Here is a 20,800-nt window from a genome sequence, read left to right on the forward strand (position 1 = left end):
AAAACTGAAATTTACTGATGCACTTTTTTGAGGGGGGGCGGGGGGGGGGTGTGTGTGTGTGTTGTGTACTGTGTTCTTCAACGAATAGGATATAGCCAGAGTACTTGTAATTCTACTTTTATTCACAATCTCAGCACTATTATTATTATTATTATTATTATTATTATTATTATTTATTATTATTATTATTGCTAGTAATGACAAATAATGTAATAATAAAGAATAATAATAAAAAAAAACAGTACTAATATTATTAATAGTTTAGCGAATGCCTTTATCCAAGGTGACTTCCTTAACTTGCTCCAGCAGCTTATATTGTTCGTTTTGGAAACGCTTTGGACCCTGTGGAAGAGCAAAGCTCTGCCCTTTTTAAATTGGCAGGGATGGGGTTAATTTCCCCTACCTGCCTGGGTTTATTATGTTCAGGTGGCTGGGGTTGATTAGTTGGTTAAGGTAATTAATGATCAATCAGCGCCCAGCCACCTGACATAAAAGGAGGCCTCTGCTTCTCATTTAGGAAGAGGGAGTTGAGGAAGTAGGTTGTTTGTATGTTTGTATGTTTGTATGTTTGTATGTTTGTATGTTTGTATGTTTGTATGTTTGTATGTTTGTATGTTTGTATGTTGTGAAGGCATTGCCCAGCCTGGAAATTGTTATTTTTGTTTTTTTTTTGTCTTGCTTTATTTCTGTTTAAATCCCTTTTATTTTGGCCCTTGTGCCCTTTCATTTTTGTGTTTATTTATAATAAAATAGTTATTTTTCTGAACTACAGACTGTCTCTGGGCCTCTATCCACTCACCAGCCTGCCACAGACTCAAACAGGGTTGTTATAGCGAGGGTGTACTGTGTTTAGTATTTGACTTGTATGCTCGTATTAAACACTTGCACATTTTAATATATAATGTGTGCACATTTTTATTTCATGTTTGTTATTTTTCACCTCCACATTTTTATTTCATGTTTGTTATTTTTCACCTCCCATAGTGTTCAGCATTTATCAGAGGATATAAAGAAGTTTGGATCAGAATCTGATATCATCCCTTACAGAAAAGTAACATACAGCAAGTATACTTGTGCCAGAATTGTCTGGTTTTAGTATACTATTGGTACCATTATTCTATCCTATTTTGGCACAAGTATACTTGCAGTATACAACTTTGTATATTCTTTTTGTAAATAGTGCAACATAATTCTCATATATTGTACATTTTTTAGATTGTGTCTTACTTCTCTTTTGCATACCTGCATTGCCTCTTGCTAGATATGCACCTCCAGATTCTGACAAATACTTTTAGAAAACTAGGAGCAACTTCTGCTCTGGATCAAAAAGCTATAATGCTCTGCGGCTGCCCGCCTGTGTGGATAACTGTCAAAAAACTAGTAGAAACTAACTAAAACTCGTAAAGTCTGGTAAAAACAAATGGAAATCTGGAAAAAGTATGGGATTTTGATGTTGAAAAAGTGTGTGAACCCTGAGATACTGTACCTATATTGAGTACAGTGTACTTTGTACAAATCACACTCCATAGGTCAATTATGGGCAACTTCACATTTTTTTTTTTTTGGACAACCAAATGTCGACAATGGACTGCCCGAAGGGCAAGTACCGTTACCAAAATTTTGTGAGCCCTGGTAATATTAGTGTGGTTATGGGCGATCTATTGGCTCTCGTTACAGTACTAGTTGTCTGTTTTAAGTTAAACCAAATAAATAGTGTACTCCATACACCTGCTTTTTATGCGTGGAAAAAAAATATTCAGTTTGGTTGCATCTTTAATTAATTACAAAGTTTCCGAACTATATTATTAGCCTATACAAGTTGGAAGACGACTGTAGCACAACATGTAACTCATTCTGCTTTACTTATTTAAAACATGACCATGCAGTCTTAAAATGCCAAAATACATAGCTGAATTAAGTAAAACATCCCTAAAGGTAAGTTGACGGCAGATTTTGAAACATCTCTAAATTACTCAGTTTAGCGGTAGATTTCCAAACTTCTCTACTTAGTTACGTAAAAACGTTTTAATAAGTTTACTTTCTAAAGTTTTCCGTGTACCGCCAGGGAATTTACCCCCAGATAAAAAATTAAAAACATTTTCTAACGCAACAGGTTCTTTCATTTTTAAAGACTGATACTATCACACTATTTACAATAGGCATGCGCAGATGAATTGGCATACGTACAAACTACAGAAATGACACCTGCCGATGACACTTTTTGACGTACATACTAACGCAGCCAGTGGCAGTGGAACAGTCTTTATAGTGGGAGTGCTGAAAGCCGCTGAGCAAAACTGTATCCCCTGTATATGATGGAAGCCATACACCTCCAGCATAGTTCCAGCGCCCTTGACCGCAGTGGTCTTTTTTAGGTTATATTAAATTGCGTATAAAACTACTGCAGCATCGCACGCTACGAAACTGTTTTGTGTTACACGTAGCCAAAACAGCGTGTTTATTTTAACACACCAAACATAGTGCTTACCTATAATTCCGATTTCCTCACTTGTATTTTTCCATAATTTCTTTGTAAATCAGACATTTTGATGTTACTGTTTGTTTTCCTTCAGGATATTGTCTGTGACACAGCTTTAGTAGCCTGCTTGTTAAACGTGAGGGAAACCTGTTACAACATAAGCACTGACACGAGACTTGGGGGTGGTGTTGGAAGGGGACTTGTGATTGCAAATGCTGGGCTATAAAACAGAGTGGTTTTAACAGCTCAGAGAAGACTTTTGACATGCAGCGGGAAGTTACCACACTCTGAAGCAAAAGAGAATAGTGGCCGAGATTTATTTGTTTGACTGTTTTATACAAGTGTTTTCTGTTTACCCTTTTATGACTCTGTTAACTCTGTTTTGACTCTGTTAGCTATTCAATGGTAATTTCTGTCTCCAGTCTTGTAATAGCTGGTTTGGTACACTGTTGTTCTTTAACTTTTTTTTGTTTTCAACATAATCATGCCTAAGACTTGCTGTGCAGTCCTGCGTTGTATTGGTCTATTCATTTTAACTAGAAAATAAGTATTTTTTACAGCTGTTGATAGATAAATCATCAGCCAAAATCCATTGTTTTTACTATGACAGTCAAACTGACAGCTGCGGTAGTTATAGGTATAACGTAATATATCTCCACACATTTCTGCAACGCTGGGTCTACTGATGTTTTGATATATATATATATATATATATATTATATATATATATATATATATATATATATATATATATATATATATATATATATATATATATTAGGAAAAGTCAAAAAAGCACAGGTGCCTAGCTGCCAAATAAGTGGAGAAAAATGCATTTAAAAAACATGATGCGCCAAAAAGACTCAAGTAGTTATACTGTTAAACATATAGTATTGTTAATTTTTACCTTTAAAACCCTATGTTTAATGCACGGGATAACAGTAATAAGCAGGATAAGAGGTTCTGGAATTTCCACACAAATGATTTGCAAGGGTGGATTTCTCATACGTGGTTTATAATGTGCACATTAGAAACCCCAGCCAGCCATACATCTGTCTAATTAGAAACCCCAGACAGCCACAAATCCGTCAAATTAGAAACCCCAGACAGCCACACATCCGTCAAATTAGAAACCCCGGCCAGCCACACATCCATCAAATTAGAAACCCCAGCCAGCCATAAATCCGTCAAATTAGAAACCCTGGCCAACCACATATCCGTCAAATCGAATGTGTGTCAGGCCTGTCCTGCTCTGCCTCAGAGTTTCATCAAACAGCAAATTCCCTGAGATTCATGCTCTCACACTGCTAATCCCTTGAGTTATTGTGTGTGGGGCACTTCTCAATATTCAGAGCTATGCTCTCAGCCTCAATGGCTGCAGTCAGGCATCACAGTCACAGAGACATAGGCATCTCAATGGCTCTGTCCTCCATTTGAATAGAGCTCAAAGACACTCTCACTAGCACTGCCTATCTATCTACACCAGTGTGCAGTCCTTTAGTTTTAGAGTGTGATGATAACCAAGGTTGTGTTTCTCTTCAGATTGCAATTGCCATTAGTGTAAGTGTGTTTTGCTAGGAAAGGCTTGCAAGTGTCAGAACTGAAGCTCAATGTCAAAAGGATCAAACCTCTCCTTAGCAATGGCTTCAACTAACAATCATTTGTGCACATATTTGTTGCCCTAGTGATTCTCCACACTAACTTTGAAGTTGGAATTGCTGTTATGCCAGTGTTATATTTTCACACTGCACTGAGGTATACAGTAAAGTTCAGTGTCCTCACAGTAAGAATAATGAGCCTGCTAACGAAACCTTAGGAGTGTTTAAGTTTCACGTTGTACAATAATTCATGTCAATTAAATATTACAACTATTAAAATGTCCACCCAAAAGAAACAACAGTTAAAACAACATGCATGTTTCCCCTCTTCTGATCTCTCCATCTCCATTCCTCCGGAATCTACCACGCTCTCTCCCTCCTCCTCAGCCAAGAACCTCGGAGTAACCCTGGACCCCTGCCTCTCCTACTCCCAGCACATCTCCACAGCATTCCATCTAAGCTTTAAAGATACCGAGAAACTTGCCGTTTTGACTGAGAGGGTAAATTATCAGTGAGAAACCTTCAGCCATGCATTAACCCTTTTAATATATTTTTGTTGCATTATACAATTTTGAAACAATATTTCAACAATTTTACAATTTCCTTTAAATTTAAACATGACATTTATTGTGGCTCTGCCTCTGATTTTGAATCATCCTCTGATCCTATGCAGCCCTGTCGGTTGTTATCTTAAATATAGACTGCATGCTTAACTGGTGGCCTGCATAAAACTGCTTTATACTACTGCATAAAACACTGGCATCTGCACTGCCTTCAATTATAACCATCTTTAGGGCTACTCATTGTTCCATTCTTGGGAATACCAAATTCAGTTTTTCAAAAATGGCCAATTCCATTTATTCCCATTTTTTTTTTTTTTTTTTTTTTTTTTTTTTTTTATCAATGTGTTAATAATTAAATATGGCATTTGAACATAAATATAATGTTGGTAGTTAAAATAAGTATATTTAATAAATATTACCACAAATCTTTTTTTTTTTTTTTTTCTTGTTTAGACTCTTGTTGCTGTAATATTAAGTAAAGCACCTGAAGACACATCAACCTGTCAATGTTTACAGACATCACTTGGCTCATTAAAGCATTTTAGTGGGAACACTGGTCTCCACTCTAGCACGCACCTACTGTTTCTTCCTGAGCAAGATACAAAGAATCTGATCCTTCTTCAGTAACTACTCCACACAATTCCTTGTTCCATAGTCTAGACTACTGCAACTCCCTCCTGGCCAGCCTCCCTGCGCCTGCCATCCGTCCACTCCAGCTTATCCAGAACTCCGCTGCTCGACTGGTGTTCTCTCTGCCTCACTTCTCCCACACTACTCCACTGCTCCACTCACTCCACTGGCTCCTGATCACTGCTCGCATCCAGTTCAAGACTTTTGTACTTGCCTACGGATGCCTTGACCAGACCACATCCAGCAACCTCCAGACCCTCATCTCTCCCTACACCCCCACCCGACCTCTCCATTCCACCTGCACTAGAAGACTGGCTGTACTTCCTCTACGCTCCCCTGCCTCCAGAGCCCGCTTCTTCTCCAGCCTCACCCTGCAGTGGTGGAATGACCTTCCTATGGATGTCAGGACTGCCCAGTGCCTGACCACCTTCCAGCACCTCCTCAATACACACCTCTTCAGACAACACCTGTAAAACTCAACTCTTCCCTTCTGGACAATAAAACACTCTGCCTTAAATGCACTTTAACTTGCACTTATGTGCTCCCTAATTTACTGTATTTAATCCTGCACTTAACCCAATCTGTAGTATCTTGTATTTCACTCGTATCAAACCGTGATGTAACTAGCAACACTTATCTGCTCTTGAACTGCCCCGATATCAAATTGTACTGTGTTTTGTATTTGCTCTTATTAGGACTGAAGTCATTGTATTTTGTATCTTACTCTTAACTGTATTGTAATTCTTGATATGTATTTTTTATATATAACTATAAGTCGCCCTGGGTAAGGGCATCTGCTAAAAAAAAAAAAAAAAAAAAAAAAAAAAAAAAAAACATTATTTCCTCTCTCCCTTGTTGCTGGAGGTCTGGTTGCTAGGCAGCTAAGAGCACATGTCTTTTTGGTGACGACTGGGCCCTATATGTTGGGATGCAGACACAAAACTTGTCTATCAGGTGTTAAACTTTAGCTATGGCTACAAGTGACAGGTGTGAAAAATTGAGTTAGCATAGCTGTCTGAAAATGTTTTCTGATACATTTTAAAACCCTTATTGTTAATGCAAATATGATGTTAATGGTATGCCTATTACACTCTAGTTGGCACGGTGCTCTGATTTACATGGACCTTTTGCCCCCATATGAATATGCCAAAGCTTTCTTTTGAATGCAGTGCATCGTGTAACTGAAAGAGCCCAACCAATGTTTGAGAAATCCTGATGCACTTTGGTTAGCCAGGCCTGCATTTTAATACAGGCTTAGGTGCTTGTCAAATTAATTACAAGGTTTTAAGTGAGGCCAAAAATATTTACACAAGCCTAAAGAGATAAACATGCTTTTTGTACATGTTAGCAAAATATATTATTGATATAGAATACACCACTCTGTAACTATATCTAAAAAAAAAAAACAGTCACACAGACCTGTGGTGTGGAACCACTTCATTTTCATGTGGGTTTGGTCATTAGAATCACTACAAAAAAGTTAAGTAGCTTCAGGTTTTACTTAGACCTTTTAATGATGTTAGCAATCATTCTGAGTTGTTCTTATTGCAATGACACTGTTTATTGATAAGTCTGCTCATTGCTTTTTCTATGAGTTCAGGGGTTACTATCCTGTTCTAGTTGCCTGTCATAGATGGATGTAATGTAGAATAGATCAGACAAAGTGTCTTTATATTAATAAGAGCCGATGCGTCTCGTTATCTGCCACTTTGGATCAAGTTAACTTTAGTTTTGCTGGCAATACATTGCTGTGCACTAGTTGGCGCTGGTGCTTAGTAAAATAAAGACACTTATACCCCATTTCCACTGATGCCCGGCCCTAAAAAAATAGTTTTTCCACGGCTGTACACATTGGACCTGTCTGGCTGCAGTCGTTTTTTCTGGCCTGGTTTGCTATGTTGTACCAGATGTGGCCAGACTTGGCCACCAATTAACTCCGTCATCATGTGGAAGGGAGGCGTGTGCTGGAGAAGAAGCCAACGGGGAACAGAGCTACACATTTCAAGCTTTTTTCACCACTGCAATGGCTGCTGAGAAAAGTTTGGCTAAAAAAGACAACACACAAACATTGTGGATTGAAATCATCATCACTATCTTCCAATGCAGCGAAAATAAAATAACAATGAACATTCTTTCAATTGCAGCATCCATTGCTCGGGCAGTTGTTTTTATGAACATAGTACTGCTACGGGTTTCTTTAAAACCCAGCACAATGCTATCCCACAATCCCCCAGTGACCTTTTGATGCACAACAAGAACCTACAAGATTGGCCATGTTTGGAAAAAGCACTGTGTGGCAGAGCACAGCTCTGCTCTTTAGAAATTGGCAGGGATGGGGTTAAATTCCCCTACCTGCCTGGGTTCATTGTGTTCAGGTGGCTGGGGTTGATTAGATGATTAGTTTAATTAACGATCAATCAGCACCCAGCCACCTGACATAAAAGGAGACCTCTGCTTCTCATTTGGGAGGAGGGAGCTGAGGAAGCAGGTTGGTGTTTGTGGGTTTTTGTGATTTGTGAATCCAGTGAAGGCATTGTCCAGCCTGGAAACCTTAATTTTGTAAGTTTTGTTTTGTTGTCTTTCTTTTTGTGTTTAAAGATTTTTATTTTGCCCTTGTGCACTTTATTTTTGTGTTATTTATAATTAGGATTTTTTGAACTGCAGTCTGTCTCTGGGCCTCTATCCACTCACCAGCCTGCCACATTTGGTGCCAGAGTGGGATAGCACCACCTAGAGGCTCAGAGCAGTATTTTTTAATTTTTTGTGGGAATTTATGGGATAAATTTATTTATTTTTTTTTAATAGGAAAGAGCAGACAGCGGCAGCTGAAGGAATGTAAGCTGCTGCAGCCACCGCTGGAGGACCCGGCCAGCCTCTTCCCCTGGTGTTCCTGGTGCGGGAAGGAGGACCATCGTTGGCGGTCCTGCCCAGACGTGCCACCGGCAAACTGGTGTGGCCGGTGTGAGGACGGCCACAACTGGGCAGGATGCCCCTACAACCAGGCCCAGGAAGAGGTGCCGTGTTCACCCCGGGCATCAGGGGCCACCCCACTACCTCCAGCACCACCACCTTCACCACCGTCCCAGGAGATCTGGGACTGGTTGATGCACCCTGAGACAGACCTTGTCCACGATCTCCCCATAGTTATCAACACGCTGTGGCGTCGAGATGGGGAGAGGTGGGAACAGTGGGAGGAACAACACCACCCGGCCTCCTTCCCAGAGGTTGCCCTCATGGTGGTTAATTACCTGGCGGTAGACATGGGAGATGCCCCAGTCACTCCAATAAAGAGGGGTGAGCCGTCGCTCCCAGAGCCAGAGAGGGGTGAGGAGCTGCCGTCGCTCCCAGAGCCAGAGAGGGGTGAGGAGCTGCCGTCGTCCCGAGAGCCAGAGAGGGAGGAGGAGGAGCCGCCGCTCCCAGAGCCCAGATGGGAGGAGTTATGGCCCAAGGATGCCTGCCTTGCACCGCTCAGGGATGACGCATCCGCAGCGGCTGGGGTCGCCTGCTGCTCCGCAGCGGCTGGGGTCGCTGGTGTCTCCTTTTTGTTTTTTAGGCCTCCCGAGGGTCCGCTGCCGCCGTCGCCGCCTCTGCCACGAGAGGGAGCCGGGCCGCCGTCGTCGCCGTGCTACCTTGGAGATTCGGGGCCCCCTCAACCAAAGAAGTCTTGGGGGCTCCGACATCAACCCCGCCCACCACCACCCACCAAAACAGCCCACCCAAGGGACATAATTGGACTCTTGGGGGGGGGGGGAGTTGGCCGATTGCGGCCGGTGTACGTTGTACATGGGGTGAGGTATATGGCAGAGCACAGCTCTGCTCTTTAGAAATTGGCAGGGATGGGGTTAAATTCCGTTACCTGCATGGGCGCATTGTGTTCAGGTGGCTGGGGTTGATTAGAGGATTAGTTTAACAATCAATCAGCACCCAGCCACCTGACAAAAGGAGGCCTCTGCTTCTCATTTGGGAGGAGGGAGCTGAGGAAGCAGGTTGGTGTTTGTGGTTTTTGTGATTTGTGAATCCAGTGAAGGCATTGCCCAGCCTTGAAACCTTAATTTTGTAAGTTGTTGTCTTTCTTTTTGTGTTTAAAGATTTTTATTTTGCCCTTGTGCACTTTATTTTTGTGTTTATTTATAATAAAATTAGGATTTTTTTGAACTGCAGTCTGTCTCTGGGACTCTATCCACTCACCAGCCTGCCGCACACTGAAACACGTTTCTCTTGGGCAGGGCCAGCTGAGGGCTACAGTGGAAATGAGGCACTACAGTATCTACATTACATATGTCAATGCCAGGCAACGAGAACTGAAGAGTAGCTCTTGAACTCATAGTCAAAGCACCTGAACACAGACTAACCCAAAAAAGACACAGCATTGGAGTAATTTCAATAACAACCATAATAATTAACAACAATAATATGAAGGAAAAGTGACAATAATTATTAACCACATGTGTGCTGCAGCCTGATGAGAGCATCACTGACCTGCCCTCCTACTGATGACCTCCACAATGGAGGGAGGGAAATATCCAACCTGGTTTGTACCCCGATGAGTGTCGTGGATGTGTCCTTTCCAGCGGTCATCCATGTGCTGCTCCAGAACCTGCATACAGACATAGAGGCAGGGAGACACAGGGCATCAGCACCAGGGCAGAGGATCATTCACAGCAGAGAGATAAAGAGGGAGGGAGACACAGGCATCAACACCCAATCAGAAGATCATTCACAGCAGAGTGACAGAAAGGGAGGGAGACATAGGGCCCAGGCAGGGGCATCATTCACAGCAGAGACCTGCTTCTACGGGACAGCTACAATTACAGTGGTACCAAAAATACAGAGGGAATGGAAACTCTAAATGAATAGTTTGTGAACATCAGGATGTGTACCACACATTAACAAAGTTAAAGTGTACTGTTTTATATAGTAGTCATATGATGTCCATATGGCAGCCATATTAGGTCATGTCATGTCACCTGCAGATACAAATTCAGAACTTCAAACCGTCTCAAAGCTACGGACATGCAGCACCAGTAGAAGCTTTGTAAAATTATTTGCACTAAGGAGGTAATATTTTTTATACCCATGATAAAACGTACAGACCTAGATAATCATATAAGAAGCCACTATCTCACAAGGTTAAGTCTTTATCATCCGGAAACCAAAAAGTGAGAATATGGTGGCCATATTAGGTTGAAGGTGAAAGTAAAGGCTGGTGTTATATTATAGCCAAGGAGTTTCCATAACATTGAGAATATAAAGCCACCTTCTCCAACAGGTAATAAGATATTAATAAATAGTAAGCCCTCTTCTTCATGCTGAAAAGGTTTAAGCAATCGAACTTGATAAGCTTTACAAATGCATATGTTTAAACTTATGGTAAGACTACAAGACAATGTGCTCATCTGTGCTATGAGTTCGGCAGGGTTGTGGGTCGGGTGTTTGGCTCCTGTTAGAAATAGACCTGCATGGCTGTATTTATTAAGGGAATGCCTCACGCTCAGTCTAGGACTAAGTGGGATCCTAATAGCTGTTCATTTAATTGAACTTAAAATTAGAAGTGACTTGTGAGAGGAGAAGTGAGAAATGTTGAAACGTTCAAGGTTAACGGTTACATTTCTATTTCAGGGAACCAAGGTAATGATAATAACCTAACGTTCCCTATCAAGTACGAAATGTAACCATTACCTCATGGGTGGGAATACCAAAGCTGTGATCGCAAGCAAGAAAGCCACTTTAATAGATAAATATTTCAGCTCCGCTGAATGCAAGGGCTCAAAGGGAGGCTTCAAAAGTGCTTCAAGCACCACATTAAGCCTCTAGCAAGGGACAATATCCTTCATAGGTGGCCAAAGCCTCCAAGGTTCTTTCAAAAATTGCCCTGCCAGGAAATGCGCTCCTGGGGAGATTAATCAATTTTATTATGACAAGCTGAAATGGCTGCCAAATAGACCTTCAGTGTAGGGTATTTCCCCTTGCCAAACAGGTCTTGTAAATTGCAGTATAACTGCCATGGGACAGGTTGTAGGGTCAAACCCCTTGGGCAAGCACCACATTGGAAAAACACCCTGCTTGTACCCATACCGGGAACGTGTGGACTGCGCTCTGGCATTCTGTAAGGTGTGTGACAGAAATACAATGATTCTAGGTTGTAACTCTCCCTCCCGACCTGTGAGGGCGCTAAGCAGCAAGAACAGAGAGTACTTTCCCAGGGTTCAAGGGAAGTCGGCCAGCTAGAAAGGGTGAGGGACTCCATTGTAATAACGCATTGACCCGGAAAGAAAGCGACGCGGCAGCCGCAGATTGGAGAGGCGGTTGCACTCGTTTACCAAGGGGTCATGTGCGACAGCATAATAGGGGACGGAGAACTGCAATCTGTTCCTCGCTTGTTTTGTGTTATGAACCTAGAAGGACTGGAAGAGACCACATATAAAGAGACCAGTATCATGAGTATTTTGTTTGTTTGTGTGTAATTTGTTTTGTTTTGTAAATTACTAGATGGCTAACACAATTCCTGAGCTATTGCCAAGGGCCAGCACTAGTCCGGAACAGCACTGCACTACTGTCTCAAAATAAACTGTATCACCCACCATGAGTACTACTGCACACACCCAGGACTAGTGACCGTGTTGGTATTATTGTGGGGCGGTGTGGCAAAGTGGTGAGTAGATACATTTGAGTGCAGTGCAGGTACAAATCACACAGACAATTATGAAGAGGTGCAAGGGTGTTTATTGAAATGGTTTACAATGTTCAGAGCCTTATGACAAATACCTGTAAATAATAAATGATGGAAGTGATACAGTGGCATGTATCACTTCAGTTTGTACAATCCCACGGGTTTGACCCACAACCAAAAGTCCAGTTTTATCACCCACACAAAACACAAAGACACAGACACTCCTACGGTGGAGGAATGAAGTGCTTGTGGTGAAAAGTGAACTGCTGGTGTCCGGGTTTAATGCTAGCCTGCGGCTGCAGCTCCGGATCATGCTAGTAATCTTGAAAACAGACGAAACAAACAAACAACGTTTACAAGACAGACTAACAGAAGATTCAAGGTTTCTTTTAAATGCAGCGTCTCCTTTTAAGTTGTTTTTCTAACCATTTACAAAGGAACAGATTGCTTTGCTACACCCCTATTTTATACCCTCGCTCATGACCCCTTGGTTAACGAGCACATCCGCTCCTCCAAGCCACGGATGCCACGCCGTTTCCTGTTCTGGTACCGTAGCTCAGTCTCTCTTCTAGCCGGCTGACTTCCACCTACCCACAGGAATAAAGTGTCATGCCTTTTAGTCCAGGGTATTCTGCTCCCTTTATCTAGCACCCTCCCAGGTCGGGAGGAAGATCTAACACCAAGCATCTTTGTCACAGGTGGATACTTACTGTTTATTGTTTGGGTCTGCAAGCCCATTTATTGTTTACCCAGTGCTGTACACATTGTTGTGTATTGCCAGGGGATTATTTTTTCTGGTCACCAGACCTGGTTATGAACAGGATTACAAGGCTCTGTCTGTTTTATTGCTGCACTGCATCACTGCACCTGTTTCCACTCAGACACTTTGCTACAGGTGCCAATGACCCTATTAGCAAGCCCAAGATGGGTCAAAGAGTGCTGTTCAAGGGCCAGACCAAGAGCTGCAGACTTGATGGGTCAGGATGCCACAATGTCCCATGCGCCTGATTGAGTTTCAGCAAACTCCATGGCTGGCCGCTCAGAAGCTGTACTGGGGTTGAAAACCACAGTCTCCTGGGCCACTAAGGGGCTACTATAGCACCCTTGTCTGGTCCTGCCAGGAACAGTGGAAGCACGGCGAGTGGTGGAAATGGATATAGAAGATGCCTCGGTCACTGGTGCATCAAGGCATCTATTGTTAGCTGGTCCCCAACTCCTGTTATGCAGAACCAGAGGTGACAATGTTCTATGGAGGCAAAAAGGTCCACCTATGCTCTACCAAATTGTTGCAAAATGAGGCCCACCACTTCCCCTTGAAAGTAGGTCCACTGCCAATTAGTCACTCCTGGCAGATGTACTGCTCACAGTGAGAGGAGGTGACGGTCTGCCCAAAGCAGTAGCTTGCAGGCTATCTGGTGGAGACTGGGGGACCTGAGGCCGCCCTGGTGGTTTATATAAGCCACCACGGTAGTGTTGTCCGTCCGGACAAGCACGTGTCTCCTTTGAACCTCCATACTCTTTGCGCTCCCCTGCCGTTTCATACAGTGAACCAGCCTAGGCTGGATGCATCTGTGGTGATCACCGTCCTTCTGGTAACACCTAAGCACAGGTGAGCAGGCTGTGTCCACCAAGATAGTGCTTGCAGACAGTGCCGAGACACTGTCAACAGGTGGTCTGGATTCAATGTGGACTGAAAAACCCTACTGTTGAACCAGGCTTGGAGAGAATGCGTGTGCAGAAGACCCAAAGGAAGGGTCTGGGAAGCTGCTGTAGCAAGCCTAGAAACCTCTGAAATGTCACTACTGTGAGCTTTCTGTGAGCTGAAAAAGCTCCAGACAAAGATCTATTTTTTGTGCACTCTGTCCTCTGACAGACTGGACAGTATGGACCTGGAATCCAGACATACTCAAATAGGAGACTGTCTGTAACAGTGTGAGCTGGCTCTTTGCACGGTTCACTGACAAACCCAACCGATGAAGGTGGTCTGTAATGATTTCCATGTGAGCCACTGCCTGCACTGAAGAATGAGCACAAATGAGCCAGTCGTCCAGGTAACTGAGTACTCTGATGCCTCTGAGTCTCGATGGGGCCAGAATAGCCTCGATGCACTTTGAAAAGGCACAGGGAGCTAGAGAGAGCCCTGTTCACAGGTTCACAAGATATATAACATTGCAATCGCAACCTACATATGTATTGTAAGGATCGTGTGTAATGGGTTCTGAGCAATGGAAATGAAGATGCTACCAGGATATTTCTTTGGCTCTAACAAGGGCTGTTTCATTCTTAGCTCTTTTAGCAATAATGGATTTAGCTCCTTTACACTCCTTGGTATTACACACACACATGCAGCACACAGACTGTGTTTATATAGGTTCCTTCTTATCACTCATTGGCTGGTATTTACAGTGATTAATTTACATAACCTCCCATCAATCACATGCACAGTAAGCCCGCCATGGGCGGAGCACCCATAGAATCGGCAGCAGAGAGTTATTCACAAAAATATAGGCAGCACAGCTCATTCACATATAACAGTAAAATAACAGACCTACTCATCGAAACAATGATCCCACTCCTCCCTCAAGTTCAACACAGAACACACAAAGACACAGTCGTTGGTTGCGTTTGATCCGACACTACATTGCCCCCCGCTCAAACACGTCCAAGCCCGGGAAGAACCAGCTTCGGTCCGATAGCGGAGAGGCAGTTGGCGCTGTCTCGTAGGGTGTCTGATGGTAACTTGTGGGGCTGGCAGACTCATAACAGCAGGGGGGCAGCCTTGAGTGCAACGCAATGGCAAGCCCTCGCTCTTCTGCTGGGGAGGTCGTTTCTGGTGGTGGGACGACCCTGGGTGTGGAAGTCACAGAGGAAGGAGCAGAGAGGCGATGGTGTGCTTGTTTCCGTGCAGCTGGTCCGGGCCGACGACGGTGACTTTGTGGCTGGTGGGCTCAGGAACGGTGAGGGGCGGCTCCTTGCCGACTCACCGAGTTTTAGTGAGGGCCTTTAGTGAGGGCTGGCTGATTGCCCAGGTAAGGTGCCAGACGATCTCGGTGCAGCACTACTTTCCGGCCGGGAGAGGGTAGCTGAACCCGGTACACGACCTCCCCAACCCGCTCCAAGATCAGACAAGGGTTAACCTAGGGGCTTTCGAGTTTGGGACAGTGGCCCCATCTTCTTTTGACTCCAAAAACCCAGACTTATTCTCCTGATTCAAAGGCTTTACCTTTCTCGTGCACATCATAGTTGTGCTGCTGGTGCAAACCAGCTGCTTGAAGTTGGTGCTGGGCTAACCATGGGGCTGTGTTCAGTCGGTCCTGGAGCTGACGGGTGTATTTGAGCCCTGGAGGAGGGTGTTGCTGGTCTGGCAGCCGGCCAAAGACCATCTCTACCGGAGTCTGGCAACCTAGCATCTTGTACAGTGCTGCGGTATGCCATTAGGATGAGCAGTGGGTGAAGGTCCCAGTCTTTTTGGTACGTTATGTCATGTATATGTACGTTTTTACATCTAAGGTCATATCACATTGTGGTTTCCTCACAAATTACTGTTAAAGAATTTAGTCACTATAGTTCACCAATTATGCTTATATATACTTACCCTTGTGGAGCTTGAAGAAAGGTTTTAAGGGCAGGAATGTTTCACTTGATTTAAGAGTCTTGGAGTTTCGTTGCAAATTGTTAGATTTCCAAGAACAAGGTGTGAAGTTTTCTTTTAAGATCCTACATAGAAAGTCGATTGCAGTTAATCCTCTTCAAAGATATTGTCTTTTGGTTGCAGTTCAATTCAAAGTTTAGTTCCAAGGCAGATTGAAGTTCTTAAATTGAAGGTTTTCTCTAACAAGGTATCTTCTATAACTTCTAGATATTTAGATGATTCCTCAAAGAATAGTTCCAAAATAGATCTTGAATGGATGGAAAAATCAAGACCCACAAATCATTCAATATCCAGGCTTTTAAAATTGGCATGAGATGGGTGTTCTGAGACACCAGCCAATCATTTGGGATTGACCCAAAATGTCCATGCCTTGGATAAGGCTGTCCATCAAATATCTTCTTAAAAGGTAACTTAAGAAAAGTCTATTTTATTAATAACTCCACTGTGCTCCTTTTTGTCTCTATAAAATCTTTATATTCATGTTGCCCACAAAAAAATGAATAACTCCATACCTCATTATATATGGCTACTCAGAGCCTGAGTAACTTATTATTTACAGATTTAACCATGTATGTGCCAAGTGTCATTGTAAGGCACAAAACAAATATTTCCAATCCTTAATATCATACAGACAGTTATCAAAATACAATTTGACATACAACAATAATCACAATGTGTATAGTGTTGGGTATTGTTAGTTTAACAAATTTATGAACAAAATGTTAGTGTCAATCTTGTATTTAGAAAGTTTTAACTATGTATACTCATCTAAACATATTAAAGGTTTGCTGACTGGCAAAGCTAATTCAAAGACATTCTCTAACCCACTTAGAGTCTGACCATTTAAAAAGACAGGCACACTTTCGTGAGCCACTTGGCCTGGTATCCTTATCTAATCAACACAATCTTGTTCATTTGTTCCTGGCCCTGGCCAGCAGATAGGCAGACAACTTTCTTAGTTTCTTTTCAAGCTTGCATTTTAAGTTGGGTGAGGGGAGATGAGAGAAAGAATGCAGGAAGAACCCAGCACATACAAGAAAAATATAGAATTATATTAGAATGCATACATTTCCCTCACAGTTCTGTTGATAATGGCGAGCTGCGCCCCCAAACTGCGATTAAATCTCTCCACCATTCCATCGCTTTGAGGGTGAAGAGGGGTAATCTGGGTTTTGTGGATACCCAACCGCTGGCAAACCCCCGCGAACATCCGGCTTTCAAAGTTTTGCCCTTGGTCCGAGTGCAGTTCCTGGGGCATGTCGAAGCAGGTGAAGAAGCCTTCCAGAAGCGCGTTGGAGAAGGTGGTGGCTTCCTGGTTGGAAAGGGCGTAGGCTTCAGGCCACTTGCTGAATCGTCAATGTCCAGGGGTACTTGCAACTACGCACTAATATGGTCACCTCTCGGTTTCCACCTACCGTCCAGGTGGCCCATCGAGGAGGCAGCGTACCACTAGCCTTATACAGCACCCTTTCTAATCTTTATCAAACACCCACTTCAGAATTCAAGCCCTAGTCCAGGATGAATATTTGTATGTAAATTGGAAGGGTTACACTCCCTAAATGCCCAACTTGTCTGTGATCCAGACAGGAGCATTTTTAACTGCATTGCAAGATGGCCGGGCTCAACATATGATATCCGCAGCCTTAAAGAAAGCACAATTTACCGGGACAATTAGATGGTATCCTTCTCAGGGACAGCGGATATTCACTGCAAGGATGGCTAATGATGCCAGTGTTAGTGCCCTGAACCGAATGAGAATGCCGTTACAACAATGCTCACAAAACCACATGAATCATAACTGAACGTTGTATCGTATGTTGAAGAGAAGGTTTCACTGCTTACATGGGAATATAAGAATGCACCCTAAGAGAGCATGTACCGGGGTCACTGCTGTGACTATTTCACAACATGTGCATCCACAAAGGGGTCACGCTGCCTCAGGACAATGTTACGCAGGCTGTGGCGCAGATGAGGGGAACATTCTGCACCTCCCAGGAGAGAGCAGAGCTGACAGGAATGGACACTTGGTTCTCAGTCGCATCATAACCACTTATTTTTAAATGTGACTTTTACACAACACAGTATAATAAGTCTGTAAAGTCAAGTCGTTATTTATGTTCTTATATATATACAGCTCTGGAAAAAATTAAGAGACCACTGCAAAATTATCAGTTTCTCTGGTTTTACTATTTATAGGTATGTGTTTGGGTAAAATGAACATTTTTGTTTTATTCTATAAACTACTGACAACATTTCTCCCAAATTCCAAATAAAAATATTGTCATTTACAGCATTTATTTGCAGAAAATGACAACTGGTCAAAATAACAAAAAAGATACAGTGTTGTCAGACCTCGAATAATGCAAAGAAAATAAGTTCATATTCATTTTTAAACAACACAATACTAATGTTTTAACTTAGGAAGAGTTCAGAAATCAATATTTGGTGGAATAACCCTGATTTTCAAGCACAGCTTTCATGCGTCTTGGCATGCTCTCCACCAGTCTTTCACATTGATGCTGGGTGACTTTATGCCACTCCTGGCGCAAAAATTCAAGCAGCTCGGCTTTGTTTGATGGCTTGTGACCATCCATCTTCCTCTTGATCACATTCCAGAGGTTTTCAATGGGGTTCAGGTCTGGAGATTGGGCTGGCCATGACAGGGTCTTGATCTGGTGGTCCTCCATCCACACCTTGATTGACCTGGCTGTGTGGCATGGAGCATTGTCCTGCTGGAAAAACCAATCCTCAGAGTTGGGGAACATTGTCAGAGCAGAAGGAAGCAAGTTTTCTTCCAGGACAACCTTGTACTTGGCTTGATTCATGCGTCCTTCACAAAGACAAATCTGCCCGATTCCAGCCTTGCTGAAGCACCCCCAGATCATCACCGATCCTCCACCACATTTCACAGTGGGTGCGAGACATTGTGGCTTGTAGGCCTCTCCAGGTCTCCGTCTAACCATTAGATGACCAGGTGGTGGGCAAAACCGAAAATTGGACTCATCAGAGAAGATGACCTTACTCCAGTCCTCTACGGTCCAATCCTTATGGTCTTTTCTTCAGCAAACCTCAGCCTGGCTCTTCTTTGCTTCTCATTGATGAAGGGCTTTTTTCTAGCTTTGCACGACTTCATCCCAGCTGCCATTTGCCATTCTTTTTGTAGGTCACTTGATGTCATTCTACGGTTGCTGAGTGACATTCGAATGAGTTGGCGGTCATCCCAGTCAGTGGAGAGTCGTTTTCGCCCTCTGCCAGTCTGTAGCTTTGTTGTTCCCAATGTGTGCTGCTTGACCTTGTTCTTATGAACTGCCGTCTTTGAAATTTTAAGGATGGAAGCAACCCGACGCTCACTGTATCCCTCTGCCAGTAAAGCCAGAATTGAACCCTTCTTTTCCTCACTCAAAACTTTCCTTTTCAACTCTTTGGGCATGGTCAATAGTTATTTTTTGATTCCAATTACTTTTGAGGTACTACTAGCACTGTTTTGCCATCCAGCTGGTCCTATTGCAAGAGGATAGTGATGACCACAGGAGTGGTTTTTATACTTTTCCTTGTTAAATAAGATTTGGTTCAGGTGATCCCCTAATCAGTATCTCATTCAGTAGAATGAGGTGTGCCTGTGTTGAAATTCAACAGACACTGGAATGGAATGGCTGCCACACATGTAGAGATGCTGATTTAAGAACAATTTGCAGTGGTCTCTTAATTTTTTACAGACATACAGTACCGTGAAAAAGTGTTGCCCCAGTCATATTTTTGATACTGAATGTTATCAGATCTTCAACCAAAATCTAATATTAGATAAAAGGGACCATGAGTGAACAAATAACACAAAATGTTGATACTTATTTAATTTATTTATTAAAGAAAGTTATGCAACACCCAATGTCCCCTTGTGAAAAGTAATCGCTTAGACTAAACCCTTAGACTCAATAACTGGTTACGCCACCTTTAGCAGCAACTGCAACCAAACGCTTCCTGTAGTTATTGATCAGTCTCTCACAGCGCCATCGAGGAATTGTGGCCATTTTCGAGCACAAACTGATCGTTTCAGATCCTGCCACAACATTTCAATGTGGTTTAGGTCTGGACTTTGACTAGGCCCTTCCAAAACTTAAAATTTCCTGTTCTTCAACCACTCTGGTGTAAACTTGCTTGTGTGTTTTGGATCATTGTCTTGCTGCATGACCCAGCTGCGCTTCGGCTTCAGCTCACGGACGGATGGCCTGACATTCCCCTGTAGAATTCTCTGATACAGAGCAGAATTCATGGCTCCTTCAATAATGGCAAGTCGCCCAGGTCCTGATGCAGCAAATCATTCCCAAATCATGACACTACCACTACCATGCTTGACCGTTGGTATGAGGTTCTTACGGTGGAATGCAGTGTTTGGTTTTCGCCAGACATAACGGGGCCAATGTCGGCCAAAAACTTCCATTTTTGACTGCGCAAAACTGCACATTTTAGAGTGGCTTTTTATTGTCCACAGCACAAGGTGCACCTGTGTAATGATCATGCTGTTTAATCAGCTTCTTGATATGCCACACCTGTCAGGTGGATGGATTAACTTGGCAAAGGAGAAATGCTCACTAACAGGGAGGTAAACAAATTTGTGCACAAAATTTGAGAGAAATAAGCTTTTTGTGCGTATGGAAAATTTCTGGGATCTTTTATTTCAGCTCATGAAACATGGAACCAACACTTTACATGTTGCGTTTATATTTTTGTTCAGTGTACATTCTCTGTGTCGCCATAGACTCCATCACACTTCACTTATATTTTACAATTTTAATTTCCTTAATTATTTTTTTCTTCTCAAGTTCTATCTTCTCTTTTTCTACAATTAGTTTCTGTGTTTCTGCCTCTACTTTTATTAACTCTTTCTCCAGCAGCGTCCTGAGAAACCCTTATTCTCCTTTCCTTGACTATAGGTGTACGTTGCATTCCTTCATCAATCCTGGTGAATGAGCGGATAGCCTGTGGCTCACCAGTGAAGAGGACAGCACTGGTGTCTCAGTAAAATATGAAAATAATGGAACACTTTCCATTTATCATCATTGATTTGGTAATTGGTGGTAAATTGTGGGTTATCAAGTTATTCCAGGGCACCTTTAAAAATAAAGTTGACACACTAAAACTAAACTAAAATGTCTTACTGCCACTCAAGTGGCAACTATAATAAGATCCAAAATGGAAAATTACCTATAT

At 42.7% G+C, this 20,800-nt stretch overlaps 1 protein-coding gene across 5 annotated transcripts in view; it reads right to left on the reverse strand.

Moving 5' to 3' along the window:
* The window catches only part of LOC121296563 (caskin-2-like), a 207,911-nt gene that overhangs the window by 33,649 nt on the left and 153,462 nt on the right, over positions 1 to 20,800 (reverse strand). For all 5 annotated transcript variants that reach the window (XM_041222265.1, XM_041222267.1, XM_041222266.1 and 2 more), the window contains exon 11: positions 9,750 to 9,867. In XM_041222265.1, coding sequence (XP_041078199.1) covers positions 9,750 to 9,867 — 118 coding nt within the window. The remainder of the gene's footprint in view (positions 1 to 9,749; positions 9,868 to 20,800) is intronic.

Source organism: Polyodon spathula, chromosome 21, assembly GCF_017654505.1.
Source record: "Polyodon spathula isolate WHYD16114869_AA chromosome 21, ASM1765450v1, whole genome shotgun sequence".
NCBI classification, from domain to species: domain Eukaryota; kingdom Metazoa; phylum Chordata; class Actinopteri; order Acipenseriformes; family Polyodontidae; genus Polyodon; species Polyodon spathula.